This window comes from Lithobates pipiens, unplaced genomic scaffold, assembly GCF_037356315.1.
Source record: "Lithobates pipiens isolate NorthernLeopardFrog02 unplaced genomic scaffold, aLitPip1_a1.2 Scaffold_8, whole genome shotgun sequence".
Lineage (NCBI taxonomy): Eukaryota > Metazoa > Chordata > Amphibia > Anura > Ranidae > Lithobates > Lithobates pipiens.
In genome coordinates this window covers 130,424,555-130,452,128 of record NW_027507903.1, presented here as the reverse complement: position 1 = coordinate 130,452,128, position 27,574 = coordinate 130,424,555, and the positions used below count along the sequence as shown (strand labels likewise).

The 27,574-nt window shown below is 44.6% G+C and overlaps 1 protein-coding gene across 1 annotated transcript in view; it reads right to left on the bottom strand.

Annotated features, from left to right (window-relative positions):
* Nucleotides 1–27,574, bottom strand: part of SND1 (staphylococcal nuclease and tudor domain containing 1) — an 840,361-nt gene that overhangs the window by 789,462 nt on the left and 23,325 nt on the right. The window contains exons 3-5 of the mRNA XM_077473541.1: nt 24,904–25,024; nt 21,717–21,795; nt 2,082–2,242 (exon numbers count right to left, since the gene is read on the bottom strand). Of these exons, the coding sequence (XP_077329667.1) occupies nt 2,082–2,242; nt 21,717–21,795; nt 24,904–25,024 (361 nt within the window). The remainder of the gene's footprint in view (nt 1–2,081; nt 2,243–21,716; nt 21,796–24,903; nt 25,025–27,574) is intronic.

Genomic DNA, 27,574 nt, shown 5'->3' with positions numbered 1-27,574 from the left:
GGGACACTTGATTGCATAGTCAAGTCATTTGTACACAGTGATTTTCATTCACTGTGTATTTGGATAGTTGTGTATGAATGGGCAGGGCTGCATATACATTTTTGATAGGAATTCATTTTGTAAAGATGATTAAAAAGACCCATTTACAAAAGAGCACCCTTATCTATAAAGCAGTAGCCATGTCACATATCCATACTCATCAGGCCAATCGATGGGTAGATGCAGCATGCTTTTTCATTTGAGAGGTTTCTGATATATACTGCAGGGTGCAAGTAGACCTGCCTCAGCTGACTTGGCATTCCTACAGACTTTTATTACTAGAATCTTCGAGCAGTTCTGAAGGTATCTAGCCTGATGGCAATTGTCAAAATCACAGCAGTTGAGATGTAAGCCTCATACTGTCCTGAAGCGTAAAGGAAATCTGTTAGATACAGGTGACATGCAAAGCATCTATTTTGTAAAACCTTGAGACACATTTATATACGAGTTTCTTTAATACATACTTTAAAACTCATTGTTTGCTGTACATTTCCTTGCGCTTTATCTTTGGAGGCTGGGATCTAACAAAGCTTTTGTTATATATATATATAAAAAAAACTTTTCTCCTGGATTAACTTCTCACGATTGTTATATTCTGATTTCCATTGTTGTGAAAGACCCCACTGGGACAGGGGCTTTTGGAAGGGACTACAGGTTAGCATCCTGTCCACCGACTATGGGCCCCAGCTTTTGAGAGGGCTCTATTCTTTGGGAGGTGTGTGCCTGGGAGACCTTTGGAATGGGTTTGATTCAGATTTGGGCCCATGTCTCCCCAAAACACAAACTCTGAGAACCTAGGACCCGGATACATATTTGGGGCCTCTGCCCAAACCACCATTAATGGCTTCAACTCCCCTCCTAGACTCAGATTCTAAGAAGATTATAATCCGCTTTAAACAACCTGATGCTGCAGTCTCCCATTTGTAATCTGTTTATTAAGTGATCTCATTGTAATTCCCCATTGTGTGCCAACTAGGTGCGAATCCCCATTGTTAATTGCATCACCTATTGTTTGTCTGCTAATATTGCATCCATCTCATCTTGTTACCAAACTATTGTGGGATGTTTTGTTAGCTGTTCATTAGATGTACTGATATTACGGTTTAAAGCCTGCATTGTTTAGGATATTGTGATCAGACTTATCTGGTTTTCCGTGATATAAATTCTGGGTACCTTTATCAATAAAAAGTTCCAGCTTGGCTAGTGTGTGGAACCTGGAGCAAGTTATTATAGGTGAGCATTGTACCCAAGAACTAGAGTGGAGGAAGCTGTGTTGACAGAAACACCCAGGCGGTCCATCACAATTTGAATCACTGTACAAAATTATTGTTTGTGCTGCTCATGCCTAGTTTGAGGCGAGGATTGTATTGCTGCTGTCTCTTATTTAGTATTTTATTGTAAACCTACAAAATCTTTAGTAAAAACCTATTTGATCCAAAAAAAATAAAATAAAAAAAAAATAAAAAAAACACCTTTCGTTTAGCTTTCCCTTCATGTAGCAAAAATACATAACTTACAGAACAGCAGTTAACATTAGAATTGGTTTCCCATTCATCTAAATTCTCAAACCCTTCATAAAAACTATAAACAAAAGTTTAGAAAAAAAATGGATAGAGGATCCACCTATGCAATTCTCAGAAAACACTCAGGCTACCACTGAAAGCTATTAAGTGCTCAATGCTTAAATGCATGTTGTCTGATAGCTACAGGCAATGCAATGCTAAGGCTCAAAGGATTTAGTAAAGCTTATTTTTATTTTGGCACTTCAAAACATTGAATACAGGTCTTAATCCAAGCTACAGTGAAGCCAGTCATCTGAATAAGAATTGTAGAAGAAACTCTAGAAGTTTATAGCAAATACCAAGTACAGCACTTAAGTGTGAAATTCTGGTGTCCTACAGCAACCATCTTTGATAATTATGCAGTTTGAAAATAAAGGAAACATTTGTGTTTAAGGCAAGAATTTCCTGTTCGTAAACATACATCAGACCCATTGTGGTTTATATTATTCAGAAAATCAGTAACCCATTCTTATACCTTACCATTAACTGGTTTCTGATGCATGGAGTCCACAAAATGTCTGGTGTTTTCAATTGTGTATTTCAAGTCCCTAACTGTGTGGGAGCCAGTTCCTTCACTCCATACGCCTTTCTTTGCAGCTCTTGCTTGCTCTTCCAGTTCTGCCAGCCTGTTATGCTCTGGACTGCAAATCAGAGATGTCAAGATCAATATTTTCACAAAGTGACAAAGCCTTTATTCCTGCAGGGCCAAGTATATCTAAAGGCTCCTGTATAACAAACTTCACAACTTTCTTCACCTTCCCTGAGTGAGCCAAATACTTTAACATCCAGCCTACAGGTTCATTAGACTGCTGCCAAACCAGTAAGCAGTAGGAAGGGCCATGTTTAGCCAGGCCCAATATCCATGCCCTCTACAACATTCCAATTCTACTGTGGTGCCTCCTGCATTCAGGAGCAGTGCAACAATGTTTTCACACTATCATATGCATTAGGAGCCAGGATCAACCCCATTGTGGGACTTTGCAGGGGGCCAAGAAAACTAAGGGCTTTTTCACCCTGGTCAGAGGAATGCATGAAAAATGCATCGCTTTAAATTCTATGCAAAACCATAGTCTTGTCAAGTCTTGCATTTTTAAAAGTCCTGCTTGCTACATTATGCCCGCTTTCACACTCCATTGCGCAGACATGGTAAAAACGCATATGCTTTTTGATGCATTTCTGGGGTATTTTCATGGGGGATATTACGCAAAATGCACTTGTGAAACTTGACCATGTAACTGAAAATGTGCACAAAAAAAAACTTTTGTTGCGTTTTATAATTCAATAGAGAGCTACATATTTGGTGTGGTTTTGAAAACCAAAAAGATGCAACATGGAGGACTTAAAATGCATCGCACCAGGCACAGCGGTGTGAAGAGTCCCATGGTATTTAACCACTTCAACCCTGGAAGGATTTACCCCCTTAATGACAGGTCATTTTTTGAGATACGGCACTGCGCCACTAACTGACAATTGCGGTCGTGCGACATTGTACCCAAATAAAATTGATATTCCCCCCCCCCCCCCCCCCCCCCACAAAACACTTTTTTTCACCTCTGCAGTTTTAATCTTTTGCACTATAAACAAAAAACTAAATTTTGGAAAATGATTTTTTACTACTGTAAAATCTGTTTCTCTGAGTTCATTGACAGCACTTCCTAATTCAGAACCATAGGGTTATATCGCCCCCTACAGAAGTAGGACACTAGGCAGAAAAAAAAAAAAAAAAAGAAGAACTTGGCTACGCCCATGGGCAGTCCTAGGCGATATGCACGCCCTCTCTGCTATAGGCCTTCAGTTTTGTCCCAGTGTCAGAAGCATTAACTCCATAGAGGGTGGGTTCTGTGCGTCAATGAAACAAATTTTACGGCAAGTCAAAAATCCTAGTCAAAAATCCTATTTTCTCATTCGTTCATTGACAGACAGAGCTTCCTTATTCAGAACCATAGGGACGGTCCAAAGCGCTGCCAAACATGAGGGGTGGGACAACGAAATTTCCCGAGGCTAACACAAGAGCCAACCAGGTAACAGGAGCTTAACAGAAAAACTGGAGCCCAGCCTGAATACCCCTTTAAGAGGGAATAGGCCCTCTAAACATCAGCGTGCAACACCTTTCGACTAAAAGAAGCATCCTTAGATGCCAGCACAGCCACATTGTAGAATTTTGTGAGTGGCCACCCTGCAAACCACTTCATCTTTGTGGATCACCAAGTATGACATGGTAACCGCCTACAGTTCCGACACTCTGCAAGCAGAGGTTATGGCAACCAAAAAAGCCACTTTCTGGGACAGAGCAAGCAGAACAACCTCCCGAATATTTTCAAAGGGAGGCTCCTGTAGAAACGCACCAAGAGTAGATCCCACGGTGGTAGAAGCGACCACACCAGTGGAAACAGATGTCAAACCCCTTGATTAAGAGTATGCACCAGGGAGTGCGAGAACAGGGGACGCCAAAGAAAACCACCAAGGCCGACACCCGATCCTTGATGGTACTCAAGGTCAAGTTCTGCTCAACCCCCCTGTGAAGTAAGGTCAAAATCCGAGCCACCGAGAAAGAATGGAGGGTAAATGACAAGTGCCTCACACTAGGATATGTATGCTATCCATGTTCAGTGGTAAATCTTCCTAGTGGAAGGCCATCAGCAGCGTCATAACTTCAGCACCTGGCTCACAACAGCCAGGCCTTCAAAAACCAGCAATTGAAGCAGAATGGAAGATCGGCCCTTTGGGACAGTAGAACCTCCCTGATAGACAGTCAGCGACCAAGCACACCAGGTCAGCGTACCAAGACCAACAAGACCATCTGGCCCCACTAGAATGGCCGGAATCCCTTTGGCTTCAATCCTGCGCAAAAGCCGTGGCAGAATATCGGAGGAGACACAGATCCGATTATACGGCCCAATGCCATTTTTGCACTCCTAGAACGCATACAGCGGAGAGAGCAAGAACAAGGCGTTCTGCCCACCGGAGGATGCTGGCTACTGTCAGGGCTGCCAAACTCTCTTCGTTCCACCTGGTGATTGACATCACCAGGGTGGAACAAAGACCACCGCAGTGGTATCGGACTGGATCTGTACCCGGAGCCCCCAAAGTCTACCTCCATGATCCATACATATCTTGAGACTTCAAGCGATCAGACTGTTGATAGGCAATCCGGATTCCTCCAGCATCCAACAAGCCTGACCAGAATCCAGGACACCTCCCTACCGAGACAGACTGGTATTGGTGGTGACCACTATCCAATACAAGGGGAGAAAGACTGTGCCCTGCCAAAATCCCATAGAGCGAAGCCACCAGACCAGGGACCCCCCCCCCAGCTTTATGGCTCAGCCAAACCTGATAGCCCAGAGACCTCGGGCACTTTATGCCAGAATCTCACTTGAAAGGAGCTTGTATGGAACTGTGCAAAAAAGGTAGATATCAGGCCCAACATCCACTTGCAGGATCGCAGGGAGGCCCACCTGCGAGACAACAGTAGTTTAAATGCAGCATGCAACTTCTGGAGTTTATCCAAAGAAACACACTGGTCAGAGATGAAGCCAGAGTCAGGCCCAGATAATACAATTTCCTGGCAACTGAAGGGGGGGGGGAGACAGAATCAAGGAAACAGGTTGTCAGAGGACTCATACTGCAGTCTACAGTGTATGCTGTGCATAAAGGCAACCTCCTCATGACCTTTAATATCGTTTAAAAAAATAATAAAAAAAAAATAAAAAATCGGATAAACGTCTGAACCAAAGCCCAATGCTGCGGTCTTACAGATCTGAGCCATAGAGGCCTGATGGATGCATCACCCAAGAGGCACTAGTCACCCTGGATGAGTGTACTCTTAATATGAGAAGGAAGAATTTTCTTCTTTGTCCAGTGATCTGAAGCTTGATCACTGGACAAAGCCTGTCCATATCTTGGACCATCTGGCAGTACAAACAAAACCTGTGTTTTGTGAACTTGAGCGGTCGCCCTAAGATTCTGATCGCTCTTACTACATCAAGAGACTGTAGTGCTTTCTCTTCCCCAGATTAAGGCTTCTGGGGAGAAAGGAGGAAGAATATCTTGGTTTAAATGAAAACCTGTTACCACTTTTTGTAAGAGTTCAGGATGAGGACATAAAACCACCTCATCCTTATTTGCCACATGTCAAACCCCCTGAACATACTCACCAATGAATGAGCCACCAAGGGTCACTGAGGGGAAAAAAAAGAAAAAAAAAACAGCCAAAGCTGATATCTGCCCTTGATGGTGCTTAAGACAAGTTTCTGATCCACTCCTCACTGTAAAAACAGCTGGATCCTGGAAATCTAGTATGTGCGTGGACGCCACCCCATAACCTCACACATGGAAATGTAGGCCTTCCACGTACAATGATAACTCTTCCAAAACTACTTCCGTGCCCTCAACATAGTGGCTATTACCAAATCCGTTAAAGCCAGTGACGTTAAAGCAGGATGAAGTATTGGACCTTGCAACAGAAGGTCCTCATCGGCAGTCACCAAGGAACATCCACCACTATTCATACTATGGACACTGTGGCCAATCTGGGGCAATCAGAATTACCAGAATCCCCTCGGCCTCCACTCTGCGAAGCAGACGTAATAGAAGTTTGAGTGGGGGAAAGCATAAATCAGCTGATAATGCCCCCATGGAGCCATCAACGCATCTGCCACATTCCCCCAGGAATCCTTTGACCTGACCACAAACCTCAGTACCTTCCGATTGAGTCAAGAAGCCAGGAGATCCACATCTGGCATGCCCCACCTTAGGCAAAGGAGCCAAACACATCTAGATATAGCGAACATTCCCCTTGGTCCAGCATCTGACGACTTAAGTAGTCAGCTTGCCAGTTTTCTACGGCCGGAATGAACACAGCCGACAGAGTCGGCAAGCGCCGCTCTTCCCCCCCGCAGGATGCGAGCAACCTCCAGTGCTGCAGCCGAGCTCCTTGTTCCTCTTCGATGGTTGACATATGCCGCCATGGATACCTGGATCCTGACCGGACATCCCTGCGGCCTCTGTGACCATGTGGAGAGGCACCATCTGATTGCCCGAAGTTCCAGTACGTTGGTCGGCAGGCGGGATTCTTCCTGGGTCCTGCGACCCTGGGCTGACTGTACTCCCCAAACCTACACCCAACCGGTCAGGCTGGCATCCGTGTGATCACTGTCCAATGAATAAGGAATGACTTCCCGGACCGAAAGGCCTCGGCCACCAGAGGAGGGAATCCCCGACTAGCTGGCTCACCCGAATTTGACAATCCAGGGACGACAGATTAGTCCCATTTGGACAATATCTCTTTCTGCAATACTAGAGTGTGGAATTAAGCATACAGTACCACCTCGAAAGTGGCTACCATGAGACCTAGAACTCGCATGCAAAAACGCACCGACGGCCACCTGCGGGACATCAGCAACTTTACCGCAGCTTGAAGAGTCTGCAACTTGTCTGAAGGGAGAAAAAAATCTCGCCCGAGTCGTCCAGAAGCAAGCCCAGGCATTGAGTTGGCATCAACACCGACTTCTGTAGGGTCAGTACCCAAACTCCCGCAGAGTTTGCATGGTGATTGCCACATCCTCCCTTAATTCTGAGGCGGAAGCTGCCCTCAGGAGGTTGTCCAGGTAACCCACGATTGTGATCCCTTGCTGCCTCAGCAAAGCCAAAATTGGGGGTAGCACCTTGGTGAAGACCCTCGGTGCTGACACCAGGTCAAAAGGGAGAGCTACAAATTGGTAGTGCTCGTCCCACTGCAAATCGCAGAAACCTCTGATGCTTGATGCATATGGTGACATGCAAGTATGCATCCTTGATGTCCAGGGATGCCAGAAAATCCCCCTGATGGAGTGCAGCGACCACTGAGCGAACTAATTCCATCCAGAACCTTTGTACTTTTACAAAGCTGTTGAGGGCCTTGAGGTCCAGGACCAGGCGGACCCCTTCCTTTGGGACAACAGATTGAAGTAGAACCCCTGAAACCTTTCCGGTGTCGGTACAGGTACTATCACCCCGCGCAGGTCCTGTACTGCCCCAAACAGGGCCTTCCAATGAGCCGGAAGAACATGAAGGTTGGAGGGAAAAAAAATCTGTTTGGTGGACAACTCTTGTACCCTGAGGAAACCAGTTCGCAGACCCACTGGTCGGAAAGCAGGTAGGTCCACCGAGCTGCAAACTCCAGAGGGTGACCCCCCACTCGAGAGTCGGGCGGGGACAAACCTTCATGCAGTAACATTTGTTTGCAGGCTTGCGAAACCAGAGATACTTTTGTCCCTCAGCAGGCACCTTGTCAGACTGGGAACGCTTACCTGCCGACCCGGGCGGACGGAAAATCAGCTTCTGAGCGGAAAAGGAGGATCCTTGCCTACAGCGTGGCTCCTTACCTTTCCTGGACTGTGGGAGCAACGTACTCTTACCCCCAGTAACATTCTTAATGTCATCTAGGGAGGCTCCAAACAGCCTCTCTCCCTGGAAGAAGTCCACCAGTAATTTCTTAGATGTCTGGTTCGCAGACCAGCATTTCAGCCAAATCAGGCGATGTAGCACTACTGCTGATACTGAGGCTCTAGAGAGCAAGGGGGCCCGTATCTAAGGCCACACCACAGACATACTTAAGGACCTGCACCAACTGGTCTGCCAGCTCCATGCAGAACGGGGAAGCCTGTTGCTTCTCCAATTCATGGTGCAACAATTTAGCCCATTCAGTCAGCGTCTGCGATACTAGGGTCGTGGCCAACACTGGCCCCAAGGCTGACCCCACCACGGTAAACATGGACCGGGCAACCACCTTGGCCCTTCTGTCGGCAGGGTCCTTGATAGCAGGAGTCCCTTCCACCAGAATCATGGTTACTTTAACCTGGATACCAGGGGGTCAATCGGAGATGTCCATTTCTTCAGGAAAAGCTCCCCAAAGGGGTAATGCACCGCCATACGTTTCGGGACTGAAAAGGCCCGCTGTGGTTTTCCCCATTCCTTGTAAATAAACTTATCAAAATAAGTTAGGTAAAGAAACACCTTAGGCGTGTGGGCCAGCTTGTGGGACCCGAAAAAGGGACAGACACCCGCGTAGACCTCTCCGCCGTATCCCGCACTGCTGTAATAATTGCTCCTATAAGCGCCTTTTCCTGCGGTGACCCAGACACAGTCATCCTCACTGTCCTAACGGTCCTGGTCCACATCCTCCAATACCTCAGAACAGGGGCCGCCAGTCACAGCTGCGCGCAAGTCTGAGTCTGCTTTCACCAGAAGGTGGAGGCTTTTTTTAACCCCTCGCATGCCCTTTCCACCCTGGCAACAAAGGCCTCCAGGACCGCCGACAGAGCGTCAATAGGCACCGCAGGTGCAGGGGAACCAGTTGCAATCACAGGAATGTCTGGGGAAGAAGCACCAGCTTCTGACGCCATGCTGACCCACACACTCACTTGTCCTAAGGCAAGGCACACAAAAATCCACCCTCCTAGCTGCACAGACTGTGCTGCTGTCCGCTCTCCCCTGTGCCATCCACGAGGTGTCTGTGGATGTGCGCTGTTCTAGAAGGAAACAAGCGCACAGTGCTAGAGGCAAAACCACCCGAGGCTACTAGAAAATGGGCGCCTCAGCAAAAAAACATCAGAGCACCAAGAAGATGGCCGCCGAACTACTAGAAAATGTCTGAAGGCAAAAAACAGCTGTGGCTACCACAAGATGGCAGCAGAGCGCACTGTGGCCTCCCCACATGGCTCACACAGCACAGACACCCACTGTGGCCCAGAAGAGGGAGAAGAGAATAAGCAGACCCCAACACCCAGCGCAGCCCCCTGCCAGAACCCAGTTCCACCCGGAGGACCCCCAGCTAGGCAAGTGTACCACACCCCCAAGTGCCCAAAAAGGCCCATAGCATGGGGAGGAGGGAAAGGACAGGGAGAAAAGGGAGAGAGACCCCCCTAGTTGACCTCCCAAGGAATGCCCAACTGCTCCATCCTGCCGAGACAGGTGGAACCATACTTACCCCTCCTGCAAGAACTGCTGGACACATTGCACATACAGACCCATCACCCGAGCAGTACGGGGTGGCTGCCGGCCATGGCACACAGACAGCAGTAGCCCGGTCATATGTGTGCCCCATAGCATATAGCTCACCGACTGCCCCTGGAATAGATGGGGCATGTCAACCCAGCATGTAGCTAGGGCCTGCTCATGCTCGATGGCCAGGCTGGGGAGACTAAAAGGATCTATATTATTCAGCCTGTCACCAGCCTGGCTGTTGAAGAGCACAGGAATTAAAATGCAGAAAAAATAAAAAATTCCCAGGTCCAAGGGTCCCATCGGGAGCCAGGTCCTTCTATACTAGGCATAAAAAAACTGAGCCAGTGTGAGGGGTTATAGCCAGGAATGCCCCCTAGGTGGTACTGTGCAAGTGTTGCCGTTTTTAACACTTTCTGCCTAGTCTTCTCCTAAAGGGGCGATATAACCCAAGGTCAAGAAGAGCTGCTGTGTCAGTCAATGAATAGAGAAACAGCTTAGCAACCAAGGGAACAGCTTCCAAGACTTCGCATACTGCAGCCCCTAAACCAACTAGTCCATCAACAATGGAAGCAGAGGGCATCTGCTCCCCCTCCAGGTATGTCAGCTGGATCCTCAAAAGCCGGATCCTTAATAGCCAGAGACTCCTGCCAGAACCATGATCGCCTTGCACACCCTAGAGACACGGGGATCCAATACTGGTGGAACAGTCCATTCCTTAAGGAAGGACCCCACAAAGGGGTACATCACAGCAAAGCATCTTTGGAACCACAAAGGGACGCTTTGGACACTCCCAGTGTTTACAAATAACCAAAAATAGGAGGGAGAAGGGAACGCTTTTGCATGCGAGACAGTTTATGGGTGCCAAGGGGACCGGCACCTCTGCCACTGCTGCATCCTCCATCTTTAAAGTTTCCCACACAGATGTAATAAGGGAGACAACCAGCACCTTGTGCACCACTGCAGTTGGAGGAACAACCTCACTGACAGGACGGAGTGTGGCCACCAACCCCGCAAGGTGGGCCACAACAGCAGAGCCAGACATAGGATCAGTCGAGATTGATGAGGCAGGGGAGGGTGTCATTTACTAACCTATATGCCCAAGCGCCACCTGTGAAAAAATGCAAAGCACACAGGGGGCTATCAACAGACCTCCGCCGCCTTAGGAGGGCGCATTTAAACACCCCCACACAAAAGGGGGTCACCCTCTGAGCACCCACAGTGCTGCCCCGCTGGAGGAAAGCATCCGGCATGGCCATGCGGACTAGCGTGGGGTGGCCTAGCAGGCCGCAAAAACTGCAGCCTAAATTTTTGGGTCTGCAGGGGACCAGGCCAGGCTAGAGGAGAGGGAGGGCAGAAACCCACGGAGATAAGTTACATCTGGCACCCACTCTAGGGCCGCCTCGCTTGGTCAGTAGGCCACAAAAGCTGCAGCCTAAATTTTCGTCCGCCTGCCGTGATTGCTGGGTAGGCCGCAAAGCTGCTGCCTAAATTAGTGGAGGACCACCGCAGGGGGCACGGATCTGTGAATGCCTGGTCACCCACCAATCAGGTTCCAAAGTGTACCCCCCATGGTGACAACCCAGGAGGGGGTGGACAGTGTCCGAAGCACCCAAGCCAGAGGCTTTGGCCTCCCCCGGGGAAGGGAGGAGGGGGAAGTGGTGAGCCCCAGAGGGACTGACCACCCCAGGAATTACCCACATCCCACACCACTCCATGGGAGGAGGGGGAGGAGGAGGAGGCCCCTTACCGCTCTCCAGCAAGTGCGCAGATAACACTCCCAGACAGCTGTTCCTCACAAACGAAGTGAGGGAGGGCTGTCAGACAGGCCAGGAACCAGTCGTATGCGACCTTGCGAGACATTTACCCCACAGGGCCAGCCCCCATCCAGGGGGCTATGTCACAGTCGACGTAGCTGCAGTCTGCACACGCTCGCTGGCAAGACTGGGGAGACCACTGGATCTTAGTGTCCAGCCTGTCGCCCAGTCCAGCAGTTGATTGTAGATCCCACAGGAAAAAATCCAAGAGAAAAAAAAACTAGCTTAAAAAGCAAAAAAACTAAAATTGCCAGGACCAGAGATCCCAGCAGGGAACTAGGTCCTTACTCCTGACTAGGCAGAAGAAAAAAACTGACGGCGTCTAGTAGAGGGGGGTGTATATCACCTAGGATTGCCCATGGGCATAGCCAAGTCTTTTCTGCCTAGTATTTTTCTTTCATCTAGCATGTTGAAGGCATCTCTTCTTACTATCCGTTGATTTTGAAAGAGACGGGATAACCACATTCTGCATCCTGTGGAAGGCTGAAGAGACTTGGTAGAAAAGCTGGGTCTAGGGAGAGGACTGAAGATAAATGGGGAATTGAACAACCCAAACCTGCACAAATGGTGAAAAGTGTAAACAAAAGAACGGGAATGGCTCGTAAATGAAACGCGATTGAAAGAAAATTTGAAAGACCCGAATAACTATAAAGTGCATAAAGAGTGCATACAATGTCAGCAAACAAAATCATAAAATATAAGACATCAAGCATCCAGTATGAATTAAATTCAGTGCACATTAATCTTGATCCCAGTGAATAAGGAGTGACTGTAGATCTTCCACACATCCTACTCAGCAGAATTCCATGACACATTACAGGTGGTCTTAAGTGCTGGAAAGATGCCAATGGGGGGGGGGGGGGGGGGGGGGGGGTTCTCAACCACAACACCGGTCCAAACAGACGTCCAATCATCGGTGAAGATACGAAAAGAAAAGCGCTCCCATGGTGGAGTATATCATGATTTATGCCAAAGTTTGAGGTAAAAACAATTATCCATCACAGCAAAACATCCATGTGCAAGGAAACGCCGCTTGCACGGGGCGGAAGTGACGCATCACGCACAAGGCATCCTACGGGTTGTCAGCATGCTCTGACATCAGGGGTCATGTGACTGATACTTGGCTTCCTAATTTGTACAAGACCGCCAAGGATATCCAATCCAGTTCAATCCTTGTCTAGTGTTCAAAACTCATTAAGACAATTATATAAGACAATAAAAAAATATATAAAAAGGTTAAATTGATTGGTTTTGAAAATTAAGAGATTTACTTTAAAATGCTGCATCTTGTGGACAAAAACCAGATGGCAATTAAAAATATTTTTTAGAAAAATTACCAATTGAGCCATCTAGTGACAAATGATGGGACTGAATTCAAATAAATTGAGACCTTTTACAATATTGCAAATAACCATTGTGTAAGATGTGAACCTCTAGTAAATCTTTAATTGGATAAACAATTTAAGGCTATTTACTCCCGTGGGAGTATTTAATTCGTAGATCCATTCAGTTTGATATTTTCTGGATCATGTTAATTCCTCTTTAGTCTGGGACTATTTTGTCAATCCCAAAAAAATTGAGCTGAACTGGAGCCCATATGATGTATACTGAAGTGGTTAGAGGTGCCATTTTGGAAACCCATTTTTGATTTAAATGTTCATTAATGCAGGTAGATAAAATCCTTTTAGTGGGTCCCACACTGCAACCTGCATGGGCAAACTAGGTAAGTTATGTGGGTCGATTTAATGCGATAAATCAATTCTAATTTCCTGTACCTAACGATACATATTGTGTTACTTTTTTAGCATCCTTTCATGTCAATTTGTACGCTTTACATTTTTACAGTAATAAAACCCTGTTACATCCAAGAAAGTGACCATTTTCTTTGGGGAGCCCCCCCCCCCCCCCAACACATTGGGGCCAATCTGTTCCTTAAATTAGGTGTTTATTGGTAGATGAACCTAAGGTGATTGGGTAACAATTTTGAGAATGTTTTATCCCCCAGAAGTAATGGCCATTTTAAAATGTTCTCCAATGTTTTGTAGTCTCGATTAAAATTAGTCAAAAATGCTATAAAGACTTGTTCTAGTTTCTTTTTGAGCCTACCCTCCAATAAAAGTTTTGCCCATAGCCATGATCTTTAATTGAATGGGTCTGAGATCGATACCCACTTTTATTTAAAATTAACCACAATCTCAGACTGAAGTAGATAATCAGACCTATTATCAGTTACGCCCGATGCTCATTAATTGGCCTTATGGAACCCCACCAACCACCTTGGGTGGTGGCAGCTAGCCATAGGGATGTAGCTGTTTCTATCCGTTCCCGTGAAATAATTCTTAGACTGGACACACCCATTAGCTTTCACCAAGACTAAATAAAGGACGCTAAATTCTGACAGATCTCAACTCCCTGTAAATTTTAGTCCATAACAATTTCTATTAATATCCACCAGGAAATTTTCCAGTGCATCCACTGTACCATCTCACAGAATATAAAAGTATTTTTTGTATAGAGCCATTTCAGGTATGGGGACCGCAAAGATGCTCTGCGCCTCCAACTGACTCAGTATATTATATTTGCTACACTGGGAGCATATTTTGCTCCCATGGCCACTCCTTTGACCAATTTAAAGCATGATCTCTTGTGCCAAAAATTGTTAGACATGGTTAGCTCCAAAGCCTCAATCAGGAACCGCTTTAGTTCTTTAAGGTCAGATTTAACCTCCAAGGCTCTTTTGGTGGCTGATAAAACATCCTATTGTATAAGATTGGTATAAAGTGACTCGGAACATCTTAACAAATACATGAGATGTTTGCGTCTCTCAGATAGGAGGGGTATATGTTGGGACAATAGGTTGTAGGAAATAGTTGACATTTGCCTATCCTAGAAAAGACTTAATTTATACCACTGAAAATTGGTCTACCTGGTAGACAGTCTGAATTGTTATGTATTTTCAGTAATTGATGGATAACATGAAGCTTTGGGCTTCAGAAATAATGTATTGTGCTTTTAGTAATACTTTTCTTTGGCCACTATTACAATTCCTTTTAAAGAGGCTGAGTTTTTTACTGAGGTTTCTTTTTAATTTCTTATAAGAATAGGTGTCATCCACCAACCTAATTCTTTAATGTAATCCTCTTTTTAAAACAATACCCCCACCTTTATATGCCAGATAGCCATGTTTATTTTCTCTAATGCCTCTAATCCTTTTTGAATGTTGCCTTTTTACCCCTTTTGGTTTTGATACAATATCCTGCTCGACCATGGATTTGAACGCCTAAAAAAAAAAACGGTTTGACGATTTAGGATTAAACACAGATTTCTCAACCTGCTATCTATGTATTCGTGTTTAGTGGTTAATGTGTTTGGTGATGGGCTTTTCAAAGTAATAATTGTAACCCAATCATCCTAGGTTCATTCACCTAAGGAAGAGATTGGCCCCCAATGTGTTAGACCCAAAGAAAATAGGCACTTTCTTGGAGGCAACAGGGTTTTATTACTGTAAAAAACGTAAAGCATGTAAATTGACGAGAAAGGATGCTACAAAAAAAAACAACACAATTTGTATCTCAGTACAAGAAATACATTTAGAATTGATAAATTTAGCACATGTAAAATCGACCCACGTAACTTACCTCATTTGCCCATGTGGGTTACAATTTGTGGGACACACTAAAATGAATGTACATGGATTAATGAACGTTTAAACATCAAAAATGGGTTTCCAAAACATAGCCTCTCTAACCACTTCAGTATACACAAGGACCCCAGTTTAGCTCAATTTTTAGGGATTGGCAAAATAGACCCAGACTGGAGAGTAGGTAACAAGATCTAGAAAATATAAAAAAACTGAATGGATCTACAAATTAAATACACTCACTCCCAGGGGAATAGACTTCGATATAGACTTAAATTATTTATCCATTAGGGATTTACTAGATGTTTACATCTTCTGCAATGGTTATTTGCAAAATTGTAAAAAAGTGTTCCAAATTTGAATTCAGTCCAATCATTCACCACTAGATGGCTCAATTGGCGATTCTCTTCTCAAAAAATATTTTTAATTGCCATCTGGTTTTTGTCCACAAGATGGCAGCATTTAAAGTAAACTTTTTAAACTTTCAATTTTCAAAAATCAATTAAATTTTTTTTATACTTTTATTATCTTATATAATTGTGTAATATGAGTTTTGATTGAACACTAGACAAGGATTGAACTGGATTGGATATCCTTAATTGGCAGACTTGTATAAATTAGGAAGCGACGTATCAGATTACATGACATCAGAGCTTGCTGATGAAATGCGTAGGATGCCTTGAGCGCGATAAGTCAGTTCCGCCCCTTGCAACGAAGCTGGAGTGTAAACAGCATTTCCTTAAAGATGGATGTTTTGCTGCGATTGATATTTGTTTTTAACTTTTAAACTTTTGAATAAATCACGATATACTTCACCATGGGAGCCCTTTTTTCATCCGATGATTGGATGTCTGTTTGGACCGGTGTGGTGGTGAGAACCCCCCATTGGCACATTTTTTCCAGCGCTTTTTACTACCTGTAATGGGTGTCATGGAATTATGGCTATTCGGATGTGTAGCAGTTGATGGTGGAAAATCTACATTCAATGTTCACCAGGATCAAGACAACTCACGTGCACTTAATCGAATTGTATTCATACTGGACACTTAATAGATGTCTCTTATGGACTTTGTTATACCTTATATTTAATGACTGTTTGCCAACATGGTTTGTATGCACTTGCACTTTATAGTTATATAGGTCTTTCAATTTTAGAGAGCACGGTTTAGATGAATTTTTCTTTCACTGGGGAGAGGACTATTTTAGCTGTCTGGATCAGGCAGTATGGTTCAATCATGGAGAAAGCTTAAATTTTACCCTCTTCTGGCCGATACTAGGGCCTCCATGAGCGTGATTTTTAGAGCAAGATTCTAATCTGATCTCTCCTCCAGTGGTTCGGGGGGGGGGGGGGGGAGAAATCTGTGGAGAGAACCCATGTCGGAGTTCTGACTAGTTTTGCGGGTCTGACTAACAAGATCAGGAATCTCTATATGAACATGTCCTCTGCTAATCACGTGTCCAGAAAGGAGTGTTCTGCCACCTGTACCTTCAGCATGCTCAGAAGTTTGTTTGCTCACCCCTGCAGGAAATCCAAAGTCGCCGGGAGGATCTCTCTTGGAATGTAACAGGAGACCAACTTCCTTCTTACTTTCTCAAATGGCTCTAGTTATGGGTTTTATGCTGGCTAGAATGGTGTCGATGACTGTCCGACAGTCCTTTTGCAGCCTCACCCTCAGTAACCAAGCCGAAAGCTTCACGAGTTTGATTCAGGTGGTTGATTGGCCCTTGTGATAGAAGGTCCTGTAGATCTGGCAGTATCGGGTGCAGCAGGAGAAAGATTCTTCAAGTGACTGGAACCACGCTTTCTGGGGCCAGTGGGGTGCTATGAGCATCACCGCTGCACTTTCTCCCCTTTTTTTGTATCACTTCCGGGATTAGGGCGGTCAGAAGAAATGCATAACACAACTGGTAGGTAGGTCCAGTTTTGATTGAACACAGGTTGCCATCTGTGGAATTTAGCGAGAAGAACTTTGGACGTTTCATGTTTGCCTTTGAGCAGAACAGATCTACCTTGGGCACTCCCCATGTTTGCGTGATCCATAGGAAGGCTGCTTGGTTTAGCGACCACTGCGTTTTATGGTCTTTTGACTTAGAAAATGTGCCAGTGTATCTGTCCCTTTCAGGTAGATGGCTGAGATCGATCTGATATTTATCTCGACCCCCGACAATCGTTTGCTTCAGGCTCAACCGTTGGGATTTGTTCCTCCTTGCCTGTTCAGTCATGGCATCTGACTGAATCCCGATGTCTCTGCCCTGTATAGCTGGTTGGAATGCTCTGAGTGCTTCTGCTACGGCTTTTAACTCCCTCATGTTTGAGGAGGCTCAAGACCATCTGGAGTTTTATTTTCCCTGTGTACAGAGATGCCCCATGTGCGCTCCCCACCGTAGGGCACTGCTAGTCTGTGGTGATCCCAACAGGTTGGCTTATGTCCATCTGAGCCCCTGGGTAGTGGAGTGCAATTCTCATGTGGCTCTGTGTCCAGGTGATGGCTGGGATTGAAGAAAGTTCTAGCACTGCCATTCTCCACCCAATAGCAATTAAATTGGTCCTCAGAGGTTAGTCTCCGTGATTTTCTCATTTTCTTCCACCAGGAACGTTTGGTTACTCTGGAGTCCAGCACTTAACCCAAGTACACTACTCTCTGGCTTTGGGTAAGCTGCGATTTTTCTGTACTTACTATCTACCCCAGGTTTTGTAGATAGGACATGTCTTTGCCAACTGAACCTTCAAAAAAGATCCTGGGTGCAGAAGAGGCAAAGATGTGTGTGCAGATAGAGGGTAGCTGCCGGTCCCTTGTGGCAAACCTTAGGAATCTGATTTTTCTTTATGGGCACATGTAGGTCTATTGTGGCCATAAATACCCTTGCTGGTAGGATATTCCTGACTTAATAAATGGACTTCATCCTGAATCTCTTGCATGTTATCCTCCTGTTGAGCAGCTTGAGGCTCAGTAGGAGTCTTAGCTTGCCTGATTTCTTCCTTGCAAATTATGTGAAAATCACTTTCTAGGTCAACGGGGTTTCCAGGGACCCTAAAAAAGCCTTTGTCCGGTCTATGTCACTTGGAGGTAGGGTTAATAGGTACTTGGTTGGGGGGGGGGGGGGGGGGCCAACTACTGCGTAGACCTCCACTATAGCACGGCAGACAAATTTGTTTAGTGTAGCCAACGACCAACCGCCCCAAGCACGTCGTTTTCTGTTCTTTGGGTTGGGAGACTTGAGGATAAAGTCTCCCTTGCCTTTGTTTTGATGTCCCCAGCGTTTTTTTGCTCGCGCCTTGTTACATTTTCTGGATTGATGAAAGGGCACCCTCCCCTGATTTTTAGCCTGGCGGAGCCCTTTGTTCTTCACTGCGGCCCTGTCCGGGAATGTTTCTAGGTCAGGCCCGAACAGCAAACCTCCCGTGAAAGGGATTCCGCACAACCTGTTCTTGGAGGCGATGTCGCCTTCCCATGACTTCAGCCATAGGGCTCTTCTGGCTGAATTTACTAAGGCTGTGGCCCTTGAAGATAGTCTTACTTTTTTGGCTGAGTCATCTGCTAGGAAATCGTCCTCACTAACTATTCACTTGGCATCTCCTTCCTGTAACTCTTGCAGTTGAGTCAGCCAGATTAATAGAGCGCGGGCTGTGCAGGTGGAAGCTATCGATGGGTTCAAATTTGCTACCCCAAGTTCCCAGGCCTTTTTCAATAGCGCCTTTATTTTCTTATCCATGGGATCATTTAAGGTACCTGCATTGTCAAAGGCCAAATCGGATTTGTTTGCAACTCTCGTGAGGGAGGCATCCACTTTGGGGCACTTTGCCCAAGTCTTGGTGTCACTCTGCAAATGGATAACTGCGTTTGACTGCAGCTGGTATGAAGAGCTTCATTTCTGGCTCTTCCCACTCCCTCTTAACTAGGTTTAAGAGTTTCATGCACGGGAAACAGTCTGGGTTCCCTGGGCTGCAGGCATTTGTACATTGTCGTGCAGGTAAAGCTCTGCAGTTTTTTGCTCTTGATAACCAGCATGTCAGCTATAGCCTTCAGAAGATAATCAGTGTCTTCTGAGGGGAATAGAGTGCCCTCTGATGCAGGATCATCCAGCTTGGAGTCTGAGCACAAGCCATCCCCTGACCTTTGTTCAGATTCATCCAAATCAACCTACGGTTCTGCTGATCCGTCTCTTTCTCGCCACCCGAGGGGATACATGGCCTGCTGGTAGATGGGGTACTGGATTGGCTGGAGCTTGTTAGCACCTCTAGTTTCTCAATTGCTGAGCGTAGTGGCCCAACAGTGCTCTCTTTCTTGAAGGAATTCTGCATGTCTTTGAGGAAGCCTTGAAACTCCTTAGCCACCATATTGTTTATGCATTTTTGGCATAGTGGCTTTTTCCAATCAGGGGGAAACCAGTGACCTCAAAAGGCGCATGCCTTGCTGCTGGTCTAGGCCCTTTTTTCCTCTGGGGCCTTTGCCTGCAATTAGGCACAAAGGACCTTGGTGAGGTAGGTGGTTTACAGATGCAAAGTGTAAAGTTTGTATAGTGAGGTAAAGGACTCCAGTGTGCTCTGGCTTACCTTGGAGCTGTCCTGGCTTGCAGGATCTGCAGGGCAGGACGGAGAAGCGTCCAACATGGTCAGCCACCGGGATCCTCTGCTTAGAGGGCTTTTAACTGCTTCTTGTATCAGCTCCGGCCCCAACCCCAGCTGACCCACGTGCAGGTTGGTGGAGATACTTGCACATGCCACTTCCTGCCAGCATCCTTCCTGGCATTCCATTAGGGAGGTCTTTGAGCACTGGAAGTGACAATACCAAGTTGGTCGCTGACCAGAACTGCGTGACCGGAACTGCGTGACCGGAACTGACATTTCCAGTGTCATCTTGGTACACCCCCTGCGGCAAGCACTCCATGGAATACTGCTGGGCCTCCACCTGTGTTAGCAGTGGCATCTGGGGGAAGTGCCAGCAGCATGTGATGTAGCTTGGGTGTTAGTTGCATACCCATCTGTAGGAGCAAAACTTCAGGCAGAGCCCTAGGCTCAGGTTGTTGCCCCTGTTTGCCCTCCCCAGGGCTAGCTGGGCTGATAGGATGCTGCTCAGAGTCCACTGCAGATAACACAGACTGGGAAAAATCAAAAGTTTTTATAGTTAACCCCTTCTTGCGAACCACACATACATGGCCTCAGGGAACTGAGTCTTCTGTGAGGTCATATATGCATACAGGCCTTATCTAGTTGTAGTTTCCAATCAGATGGCCTCTGATTGACCACTGTTTAGCACACCCCATTTTGAATGACAAGTGTGCAGTCATGCAACACTGTACCCCATTTGAAATGGTTATTTTACACAAATATAGCTTTCTTTTGGTGGCATTTAATCTTGAACAAATTCTGTTTTGGTTCTAAAATTTAGCAAACACCTTTATAAATTAAGGCCAAAACTAACTCTGCTACATTTCTTTGGAGAAAATAACCTAAATCACTGTATAACCTATAGAAAATTTATAGAGTCCACAAACTATGGAATATATATCAATCTGGATGTACTGATGTCCTATTTGAGGCCTGAAAGTGCCAGGACAGTACAAATATTCCCTAAATAAACTTTTTGGAAAGTGGACAGTCCAAGGTATTTAGTAAGGCATGGTGGACATAACGCCCAGCCGTCATTTGAAAATAGGCTGGATGGGAAGTTGTTAAAGGATACTCACTACTTTGCATTCTAGAAGTCCTGCTAAGGAGTCTACAGCCCAAGAAATTGCTCAGACTATTGCAGTTTCCTTGCAACCAAAGCAGCTCATTCATTTGCATATTCTGCAAGTATGACAGCGCATTCAGAGAAAGGGTCCCTGCACCTTCTGTAAAATGGCATAAAGGGTAAGTGCACAGTGCCATGCAGTTCCCAGCACAGGGAAACTGTGGCTTCCAGCTCATGGGGGCTCTATTAATGGCACACCTGGAGTGCATTTTTGCTGTGGGTGGGGGACAGCATGCAATTTAGATGCAGGCCCAAACCAACTCAGATGCGAGCTTGGCCTTGACAAAAGCTAAAGGGCCCACTTGCACCATGTACTTCAATGTTTTCTAAACCAGGTACAAGTAGAGCAAAAGTTTTGTAATTGAAGAGGAAATCATGAAAATATATTGATAAAGTAATTTATGTTCCAATTTCATCCTGCAAGGCATCCCATGATTTGAGGAACCAAGGAAACCAGCAAGGTGAAAGCACTCTTTGAAATGGAGCTCCAGCCCCCCTCCAAAAATTGAAAGTTACAAATACTGTAGCCGCTGACTTACTAGGACACTTACCTGTCCAGGGATCCTGCGATGTTGGCACCCCAGACAATTTTAGGATACCTGGACACGGTCTCCCAAAAGTGAGGCCAGGTATTAAACACAAGTACGCGCTATTGCCCAAGTGTTACATGAACAAGCAATTGCCAGTTAAAGTAGCACAGTGCTGAATAGCCAAAATTGCCCCAGTCATGAAGAGGGTAAAACCTTCTGGAGATCAAGTGGTTAGACGTTACGAACTATAACCAGTAAAAATTCTTGTAAATTGACTTTTCCTCAAGTAGGCATACACATGGGAAAAGTTCAAGAGTTGAAAACTGAGCACTGCACTCAAACTTACAACTGTTATAGTCATCAAATCTTTCATGTTGGCAATCTGAGCTTTCATCTTAAATTACACTTACGTTGTAGCTCGTACTCCTTCACGACGCGATGCCAATCCTTCTGAAACGAGGGACTCTGCAATATTCTCCCCTGATGTATCTGAAAACCAATTAAAGGTCGTGAGATTCCTACAAGAGTATGCACTATAAGTCATGAAGACATTTTAATTTATCCCGATTCACACATTCTGAATGTTTACAACACATTGCAAAAGATCCATGTCATTCATAGTACTAAAACCAAACAGACCGACTTAACCACTAAGATCCTGGCCTTTTTCTGACACTTGTTTACATGTAAACATCTGCTTTGCTAGAAAATTAGAACCCACACACTTTAAAGCAAAGGCTTAAAGAATAAAATGATGGGTTTTGCAATTCTTTATGTCACAGTATTTGCGCAACGGTTTTTCAAAGAAAGTCTGGAAAAAAGCACTAATTTTAATGCAACAAAAATACATAATTGTTTTTACCCAAAAATTGTTTGTTACGCTGAATAGATACCAAACAGATCATGCTTCAAAATTGTGACAAATTTAAAAATACTATTCATAGGTGACATTTTAAATGCCTTTACAAGTTACCACTTTCAGGGGCTGTTCGTCCTTTAAGGCCGCGTGAGCACCGCCTCCCCTTTCCATCAGCCCCAGCCCCTATCCAATGTCGCCGGCCCTTTTCAGGGTGCATGAATTACAGCAGCAGGGATCTTTCCAAGCACCCAATTAGAGCCAAAGGCTCCAACAGGCTTCAAAATAGGGAGGGCTCCGGACGCAGAGCATTGCATGACAGACGCATGTGTTCTCCTTTGTGAGCACGCACAGGGGAAGGAGCACAAAAAAAAAAAAAATTTACACCGTTTACTTTCATTTTTTTCCCCATCACTTATTGCTGTCACAAGGAATGTAAACATCCTTTGTGACAGCAAAAGGCATGTCAGAGGTACTCTTTATGGAGAGATCTGGGCGTCTGTAAGACCCCAAATCCCTCCTCTCTGACCTTAAAAGCATTTGATCGCACCATCAGTGTGTTTGAATGCTTTTTACATCCGAGAAAACCCAGAAGTGATGTCAGGTCAAAGCTTCTAGGTTACCATAGCCAAGAGCCAAACAAAGCCAAGCTTTTTTGTTCAGCATGGATGGTGCATACAAATTACAGTTGAACAGCATGAACTGACAGGTAGAGAGGGGGAGGAGGACACAGGCACAGAGGAGACACAGGACAGCAGGCTGCAGATGACAGAGGGACGTAAACTGACAATGGTGTCAGGGCTCAGCAGCCATGATGAACCGTGGTCAGTTTACAAAGGGGAGGGCAGAACCAGGCAGGAAAATACTTTTTTTTAGGTGTTACAGGCAGCCAAATGACAGGACAAGCACTGTCCTAACAGGAGCAGGATCTTTTTTGGGTTAACCAGTTTAAATTTTTTTTATAATTCACAGTACAAATACGGCCAAATGCATAGGTGTCCTGGTCCCGCCGATAGCAAATCACAGGGCTGGAGGAGACTTAGAGGCTGTCTGCCTTCAAACTGACATCAATTCTGAATATCAAAAAGTGCAGCTCTAAGGTACACCTATATGAGATACTAAGAGTATAAAAAATATATATGAGTGACATCAAAGTACGTGAACAGTAATCAGAGTTCCAATGATAATGGTTAATTAAATGTTCACAACAATCGAACTTGTAAAATTCAGATTTTTCAAACAGTCCAGAATACTGCAGATCTTGCAACCAACTGCTGGATAATCATTAGAAGAGATAGATTGGACACAACTACCATATAGTAATGTGTCAAAGGCTCAGAGGCTCCAATGGCCCGAAAGGAAGGATCCCAGCCAGGTGATGCATCTTCTCAAGGTTGATCGTCCCAATCCTCGGTTCTCCACAATCTCCAATTTAGAAAGATGGATCAGCTGTCATGGCTCGGACCTCTATGAGGCGCTACATGGGCTCTAAGGGGTGATGGCGATTAGATTGAGAAACCTAATCAGATTCTCAACCTAATTGCCATCACACCCCTTACAGAACCTTAAAGCTGTTTTTGTGCTCCCCCCCCCCCCCCCCACATGGTGAGCCTGTGTAGAGCCTCAGAGGTCCGAGCCCCGACAGCTGATCCATTTTTCTAAATTGGAGATCGTGGAGATCCGAGGATTGGGATGATCAACCTTGAGATACATCACCTGGCTGGGATCCTTCCTTTCAGGCCATTGGAGCCTCTCTGAGCCTTTATGACACATTACTATATGGTAGTTGTGTCCAACCCATCTGGTAAGAGTATCCATCTCTCCAAATGATTATCCAGCAGTTGGTTGCAAGATCTGCAGTATTCTGGACTGTTTGAAAAATCTGAATTTTACAAGTTCGATTGTTACTTGTGGACATTTAATTAACCATTAGCATTGGAACTCTGGTTACTGTTGTTCACATACTTTGATGTCATATTTTTTTACACATTTAATATCTCATATAAGTGTACCTTAGCGCTGGACTTTTTGATATTTTGTACTAACAACTTGGTTTGTGTGCTAGCAGCATGGCTGTGTTCACTCACAGTTAATATTTTGATTTATCATTTTAATTTATATTTTTTTCACTTATAATTGTATGGTAGTGCAGTGTTTTTCCCTTTTTTTCCTACACTTGAAATCAATTTTGCCCTACAGTCATAAGGTCCTGGAAATTCTCCAGCCCTTGAGCACTACCATCGGCCATGATTTTCCATGGGGGGGGGGGGGGCAGGACACCTATGCAGATTGTGCATATGGCCAGATATGTACTGCGAGTTAAAACATTTTCATAAACTGTTCGAATCCCATGCCATTCTTGGCAGTGCTTCGCTACTTGCACACGCTGACTAAAAAAAAAAAAAAAAAGAAAAGTATCAGCGCAACCCTAGTAAATTTTATTTGGGATCAGTACACAGAACAAGCACACTTTAGTACTCACAGAAAGTGTACTTGGTCTTTAGTATTGCTGTCCCTGCATATGGCAGCTGTATTAAATGCCTGACAGTGGTTTTAAAAGTTTCCGCCTCTAAAAACTAGAATATTTTAGACATTTAGTTTTAGCTGCCAAATCTAAGCCTTTTGCAGCAGACCATGCCATCACTTCTACAGTATACACTGAAAAAGGCAGGCCAGGCAACTAAATATAAGGTTACATTGAAATTTTACATAGTGATTAGCAAATTTGTTTTTACACACACCTTTGCCCAAATATACCATTCCGTACTCTCTTCCTTGCGGGGTCTTGTATTCTACAACAAAGCAGACCTCTTTTCCAATCAACTTCTTCCTTAGGAACTCTCGAGCTGGAAAGGCCCAAGGCTGGAATAGAATAGTAAATCTTAGTTTAGGTCAGACCATGAATGAGATTTACAGAACTACATATTGAAAAATAAGCTTCTTGCCTAAATAGGTATGATCTACAGGTAGCTTAAATTTCTGAGAACAGGCTAGGAGTATGTATCTAAAAGGCAATTTTTGTATCTCCACTGAGGATATTCCCCCTCTTATGCCTCGTGAGGACTTACTGGGAAATGTATCCCCACTTGAACAAGAGAAGCAACATTTTAATGGGGTAGGCCATTATGGTGACAACTATTATGCTGAAAACTAGAAAATTTGTATTTCCCATCACTTCCCTTAGTGGCAGCAACAAGACAGGAAAAACCTTACAGGGGAGTTAGGAAATTGCCAAGTATAACAATAGAGTTTTGGCTTTAGATACACTTATATTACAAAATTTAAAGGCTAGAACAGATTAAACTCAAGGTGAAGCAGCCTACCAATTTTACCCTCAGCACCTTGCCCAGAGATCACATTTGCTAAAAACCTCACCCACAGAAAAAATTTGGGCAGGCAGCCATCTCTTGAAAGCCATTTAAAAAGATAGGTTAGAAACGTAAAAGCATATCCCACTATGAAAATTGAACGCCTGCATTACTTTTAATACCCATCTTCTAAATGAAAAAAAAAATGCAGCAAAAAAAAAAAAAAACCTTGACAATTCTGGGAGGCTGGGGCATGCCAGGAATCAAAAGGGTGATCAAAATAATGCAAAAATACAGCTTTAGGAGGGCATTCTCAGACATCTGAGCACACCGATTTTCTGGATGGAGCAATAACTTCAACCACCCCCCAAAAAAATAAAATAAAAAATGCAAGGCTTGAGATGAGGTAATATTTTCACTTTTATATTTTAATTTTGGGGGTGGGGGCAAACTGTAAAGTGGACTTCCCCTTTTAATGTAAGGTCTGCTTTAAAGTTTAACTTAAAGTTGAAGCAAATATTCGAGACAATGTTCAACACTAATCTTTATGCTTTGTAACCCAGTTGAATTTTCCTTGTGCGGGAGCTTCCTTAGGCTGACCAGTCACTGCTGCTCTTCGTTCAGGATGACCAGCTTAGATTTTATCCTGCCCTTCCTGTAGTTCTCTGTCTAATGCATGGACCCTCGGGGTGCATTAATGAGAATGGGCATCATTGAATATGTGATCTTTTTATGCAATTTTGTGCAAACCAAGTCGCATCAGAAATTCACTAGTATGAACCAGGCCTTACTCTCTCATACCTTTGCAAAGCAGTATAGGCTAGTTCCTTAAGCTGCCAGTAGATGGCATTAACATTCCACTAACCAACATTCAAAAGGTTCAGAAGCCCACTAGATAGAAGGGGTGCATTTATAAATTACATATACTCAAGTAAACCAGGCAGTGTGACGCATTTAAAGTTTCAGTGCGATAAAATTAACCGCCAACACGCATCACTGAGTGGCGATCAACAAATTCATGCAAAATTACTATAACAATTTTCAAAGAAATAAAACAAGAACAAATTCAAACTTGAAATACAAAGTATCAGCTGTCTGATACAAAGAATACATAAAACCATCTAACCAATGCAGCATGCATAATTATGATAAGCAGTCCAAGCAATTTAGCATCAGCCTAAAAGGTCATGTTATGTTTTGAACTTGATTGGTGACCCTTACCAAACAACCAGTTTGAATAGTATATAGGTAACCACAATGCTATCACAAATTTATACAGGATTTATAAAACACCAAAAGCTTCCACAGTGCTTTACATTATAAAGGGAGATAATACAATTCAACACATGAGGGTTGGAGTGCCCTGCTTCTAAAAGCTTACAATCTAATAGGGAGTGGCAAGTGGTACAAAAGATAACCTTGAGGGATAAGCCAATGGGAGAAATTAAAAGTTCAGTTTCATGAAGGCGGGATAGGCTTTTCAGAAAATATGTTTTCAGAAATTGTCTAAAAATTGTAACCTAACCGATTGAAGTAGATAGTTCGATGATGGGAGAGGCTCTGGAGAAATCCTGTGAATAGGCATGGGAGGAAGATACTGTATAAGGGAGCCAGAAAGCAGGTGGTTGGGGGGGGGGGGGGGGGGGTTAACAATGATTTGATCAATATATTAAGACAAGATTGGTGTTGTAGCTTGGGGCAAATCTGTGAATGGCTTTGTATGTTGGTATTTTGAAATGTATTAGCTGGGCAATCAGAAGCTAGTGGAGGGATAGGCAGAGGTGTGGCAGACGCTTAGTGGTTGGTAAGGTAGAGTCTGGCAGCAGCATGATAGACTGGAGAGGGGATAACCTTTGCTGAGGTAAGCCTATGAGGATGGAGTTGGAACAGTCAAGGTAAGATAGGGGATTGAACGAGTTGCCTGGTGGTTTCATTAGTTAAAAAGTATGCATTTTGGAGAGGTTAAGGACGTGAAGTTTACAAAATCTGGACCGCGATTCGATTTGGGGCCAAATGGACAGGTCAGAGTCCATGATTACACCCAGTAAGTCAGGCAGGAGGGGGAAGGAGCAAGTTGTATGGATCCTGATAGAAAATTCAGAAG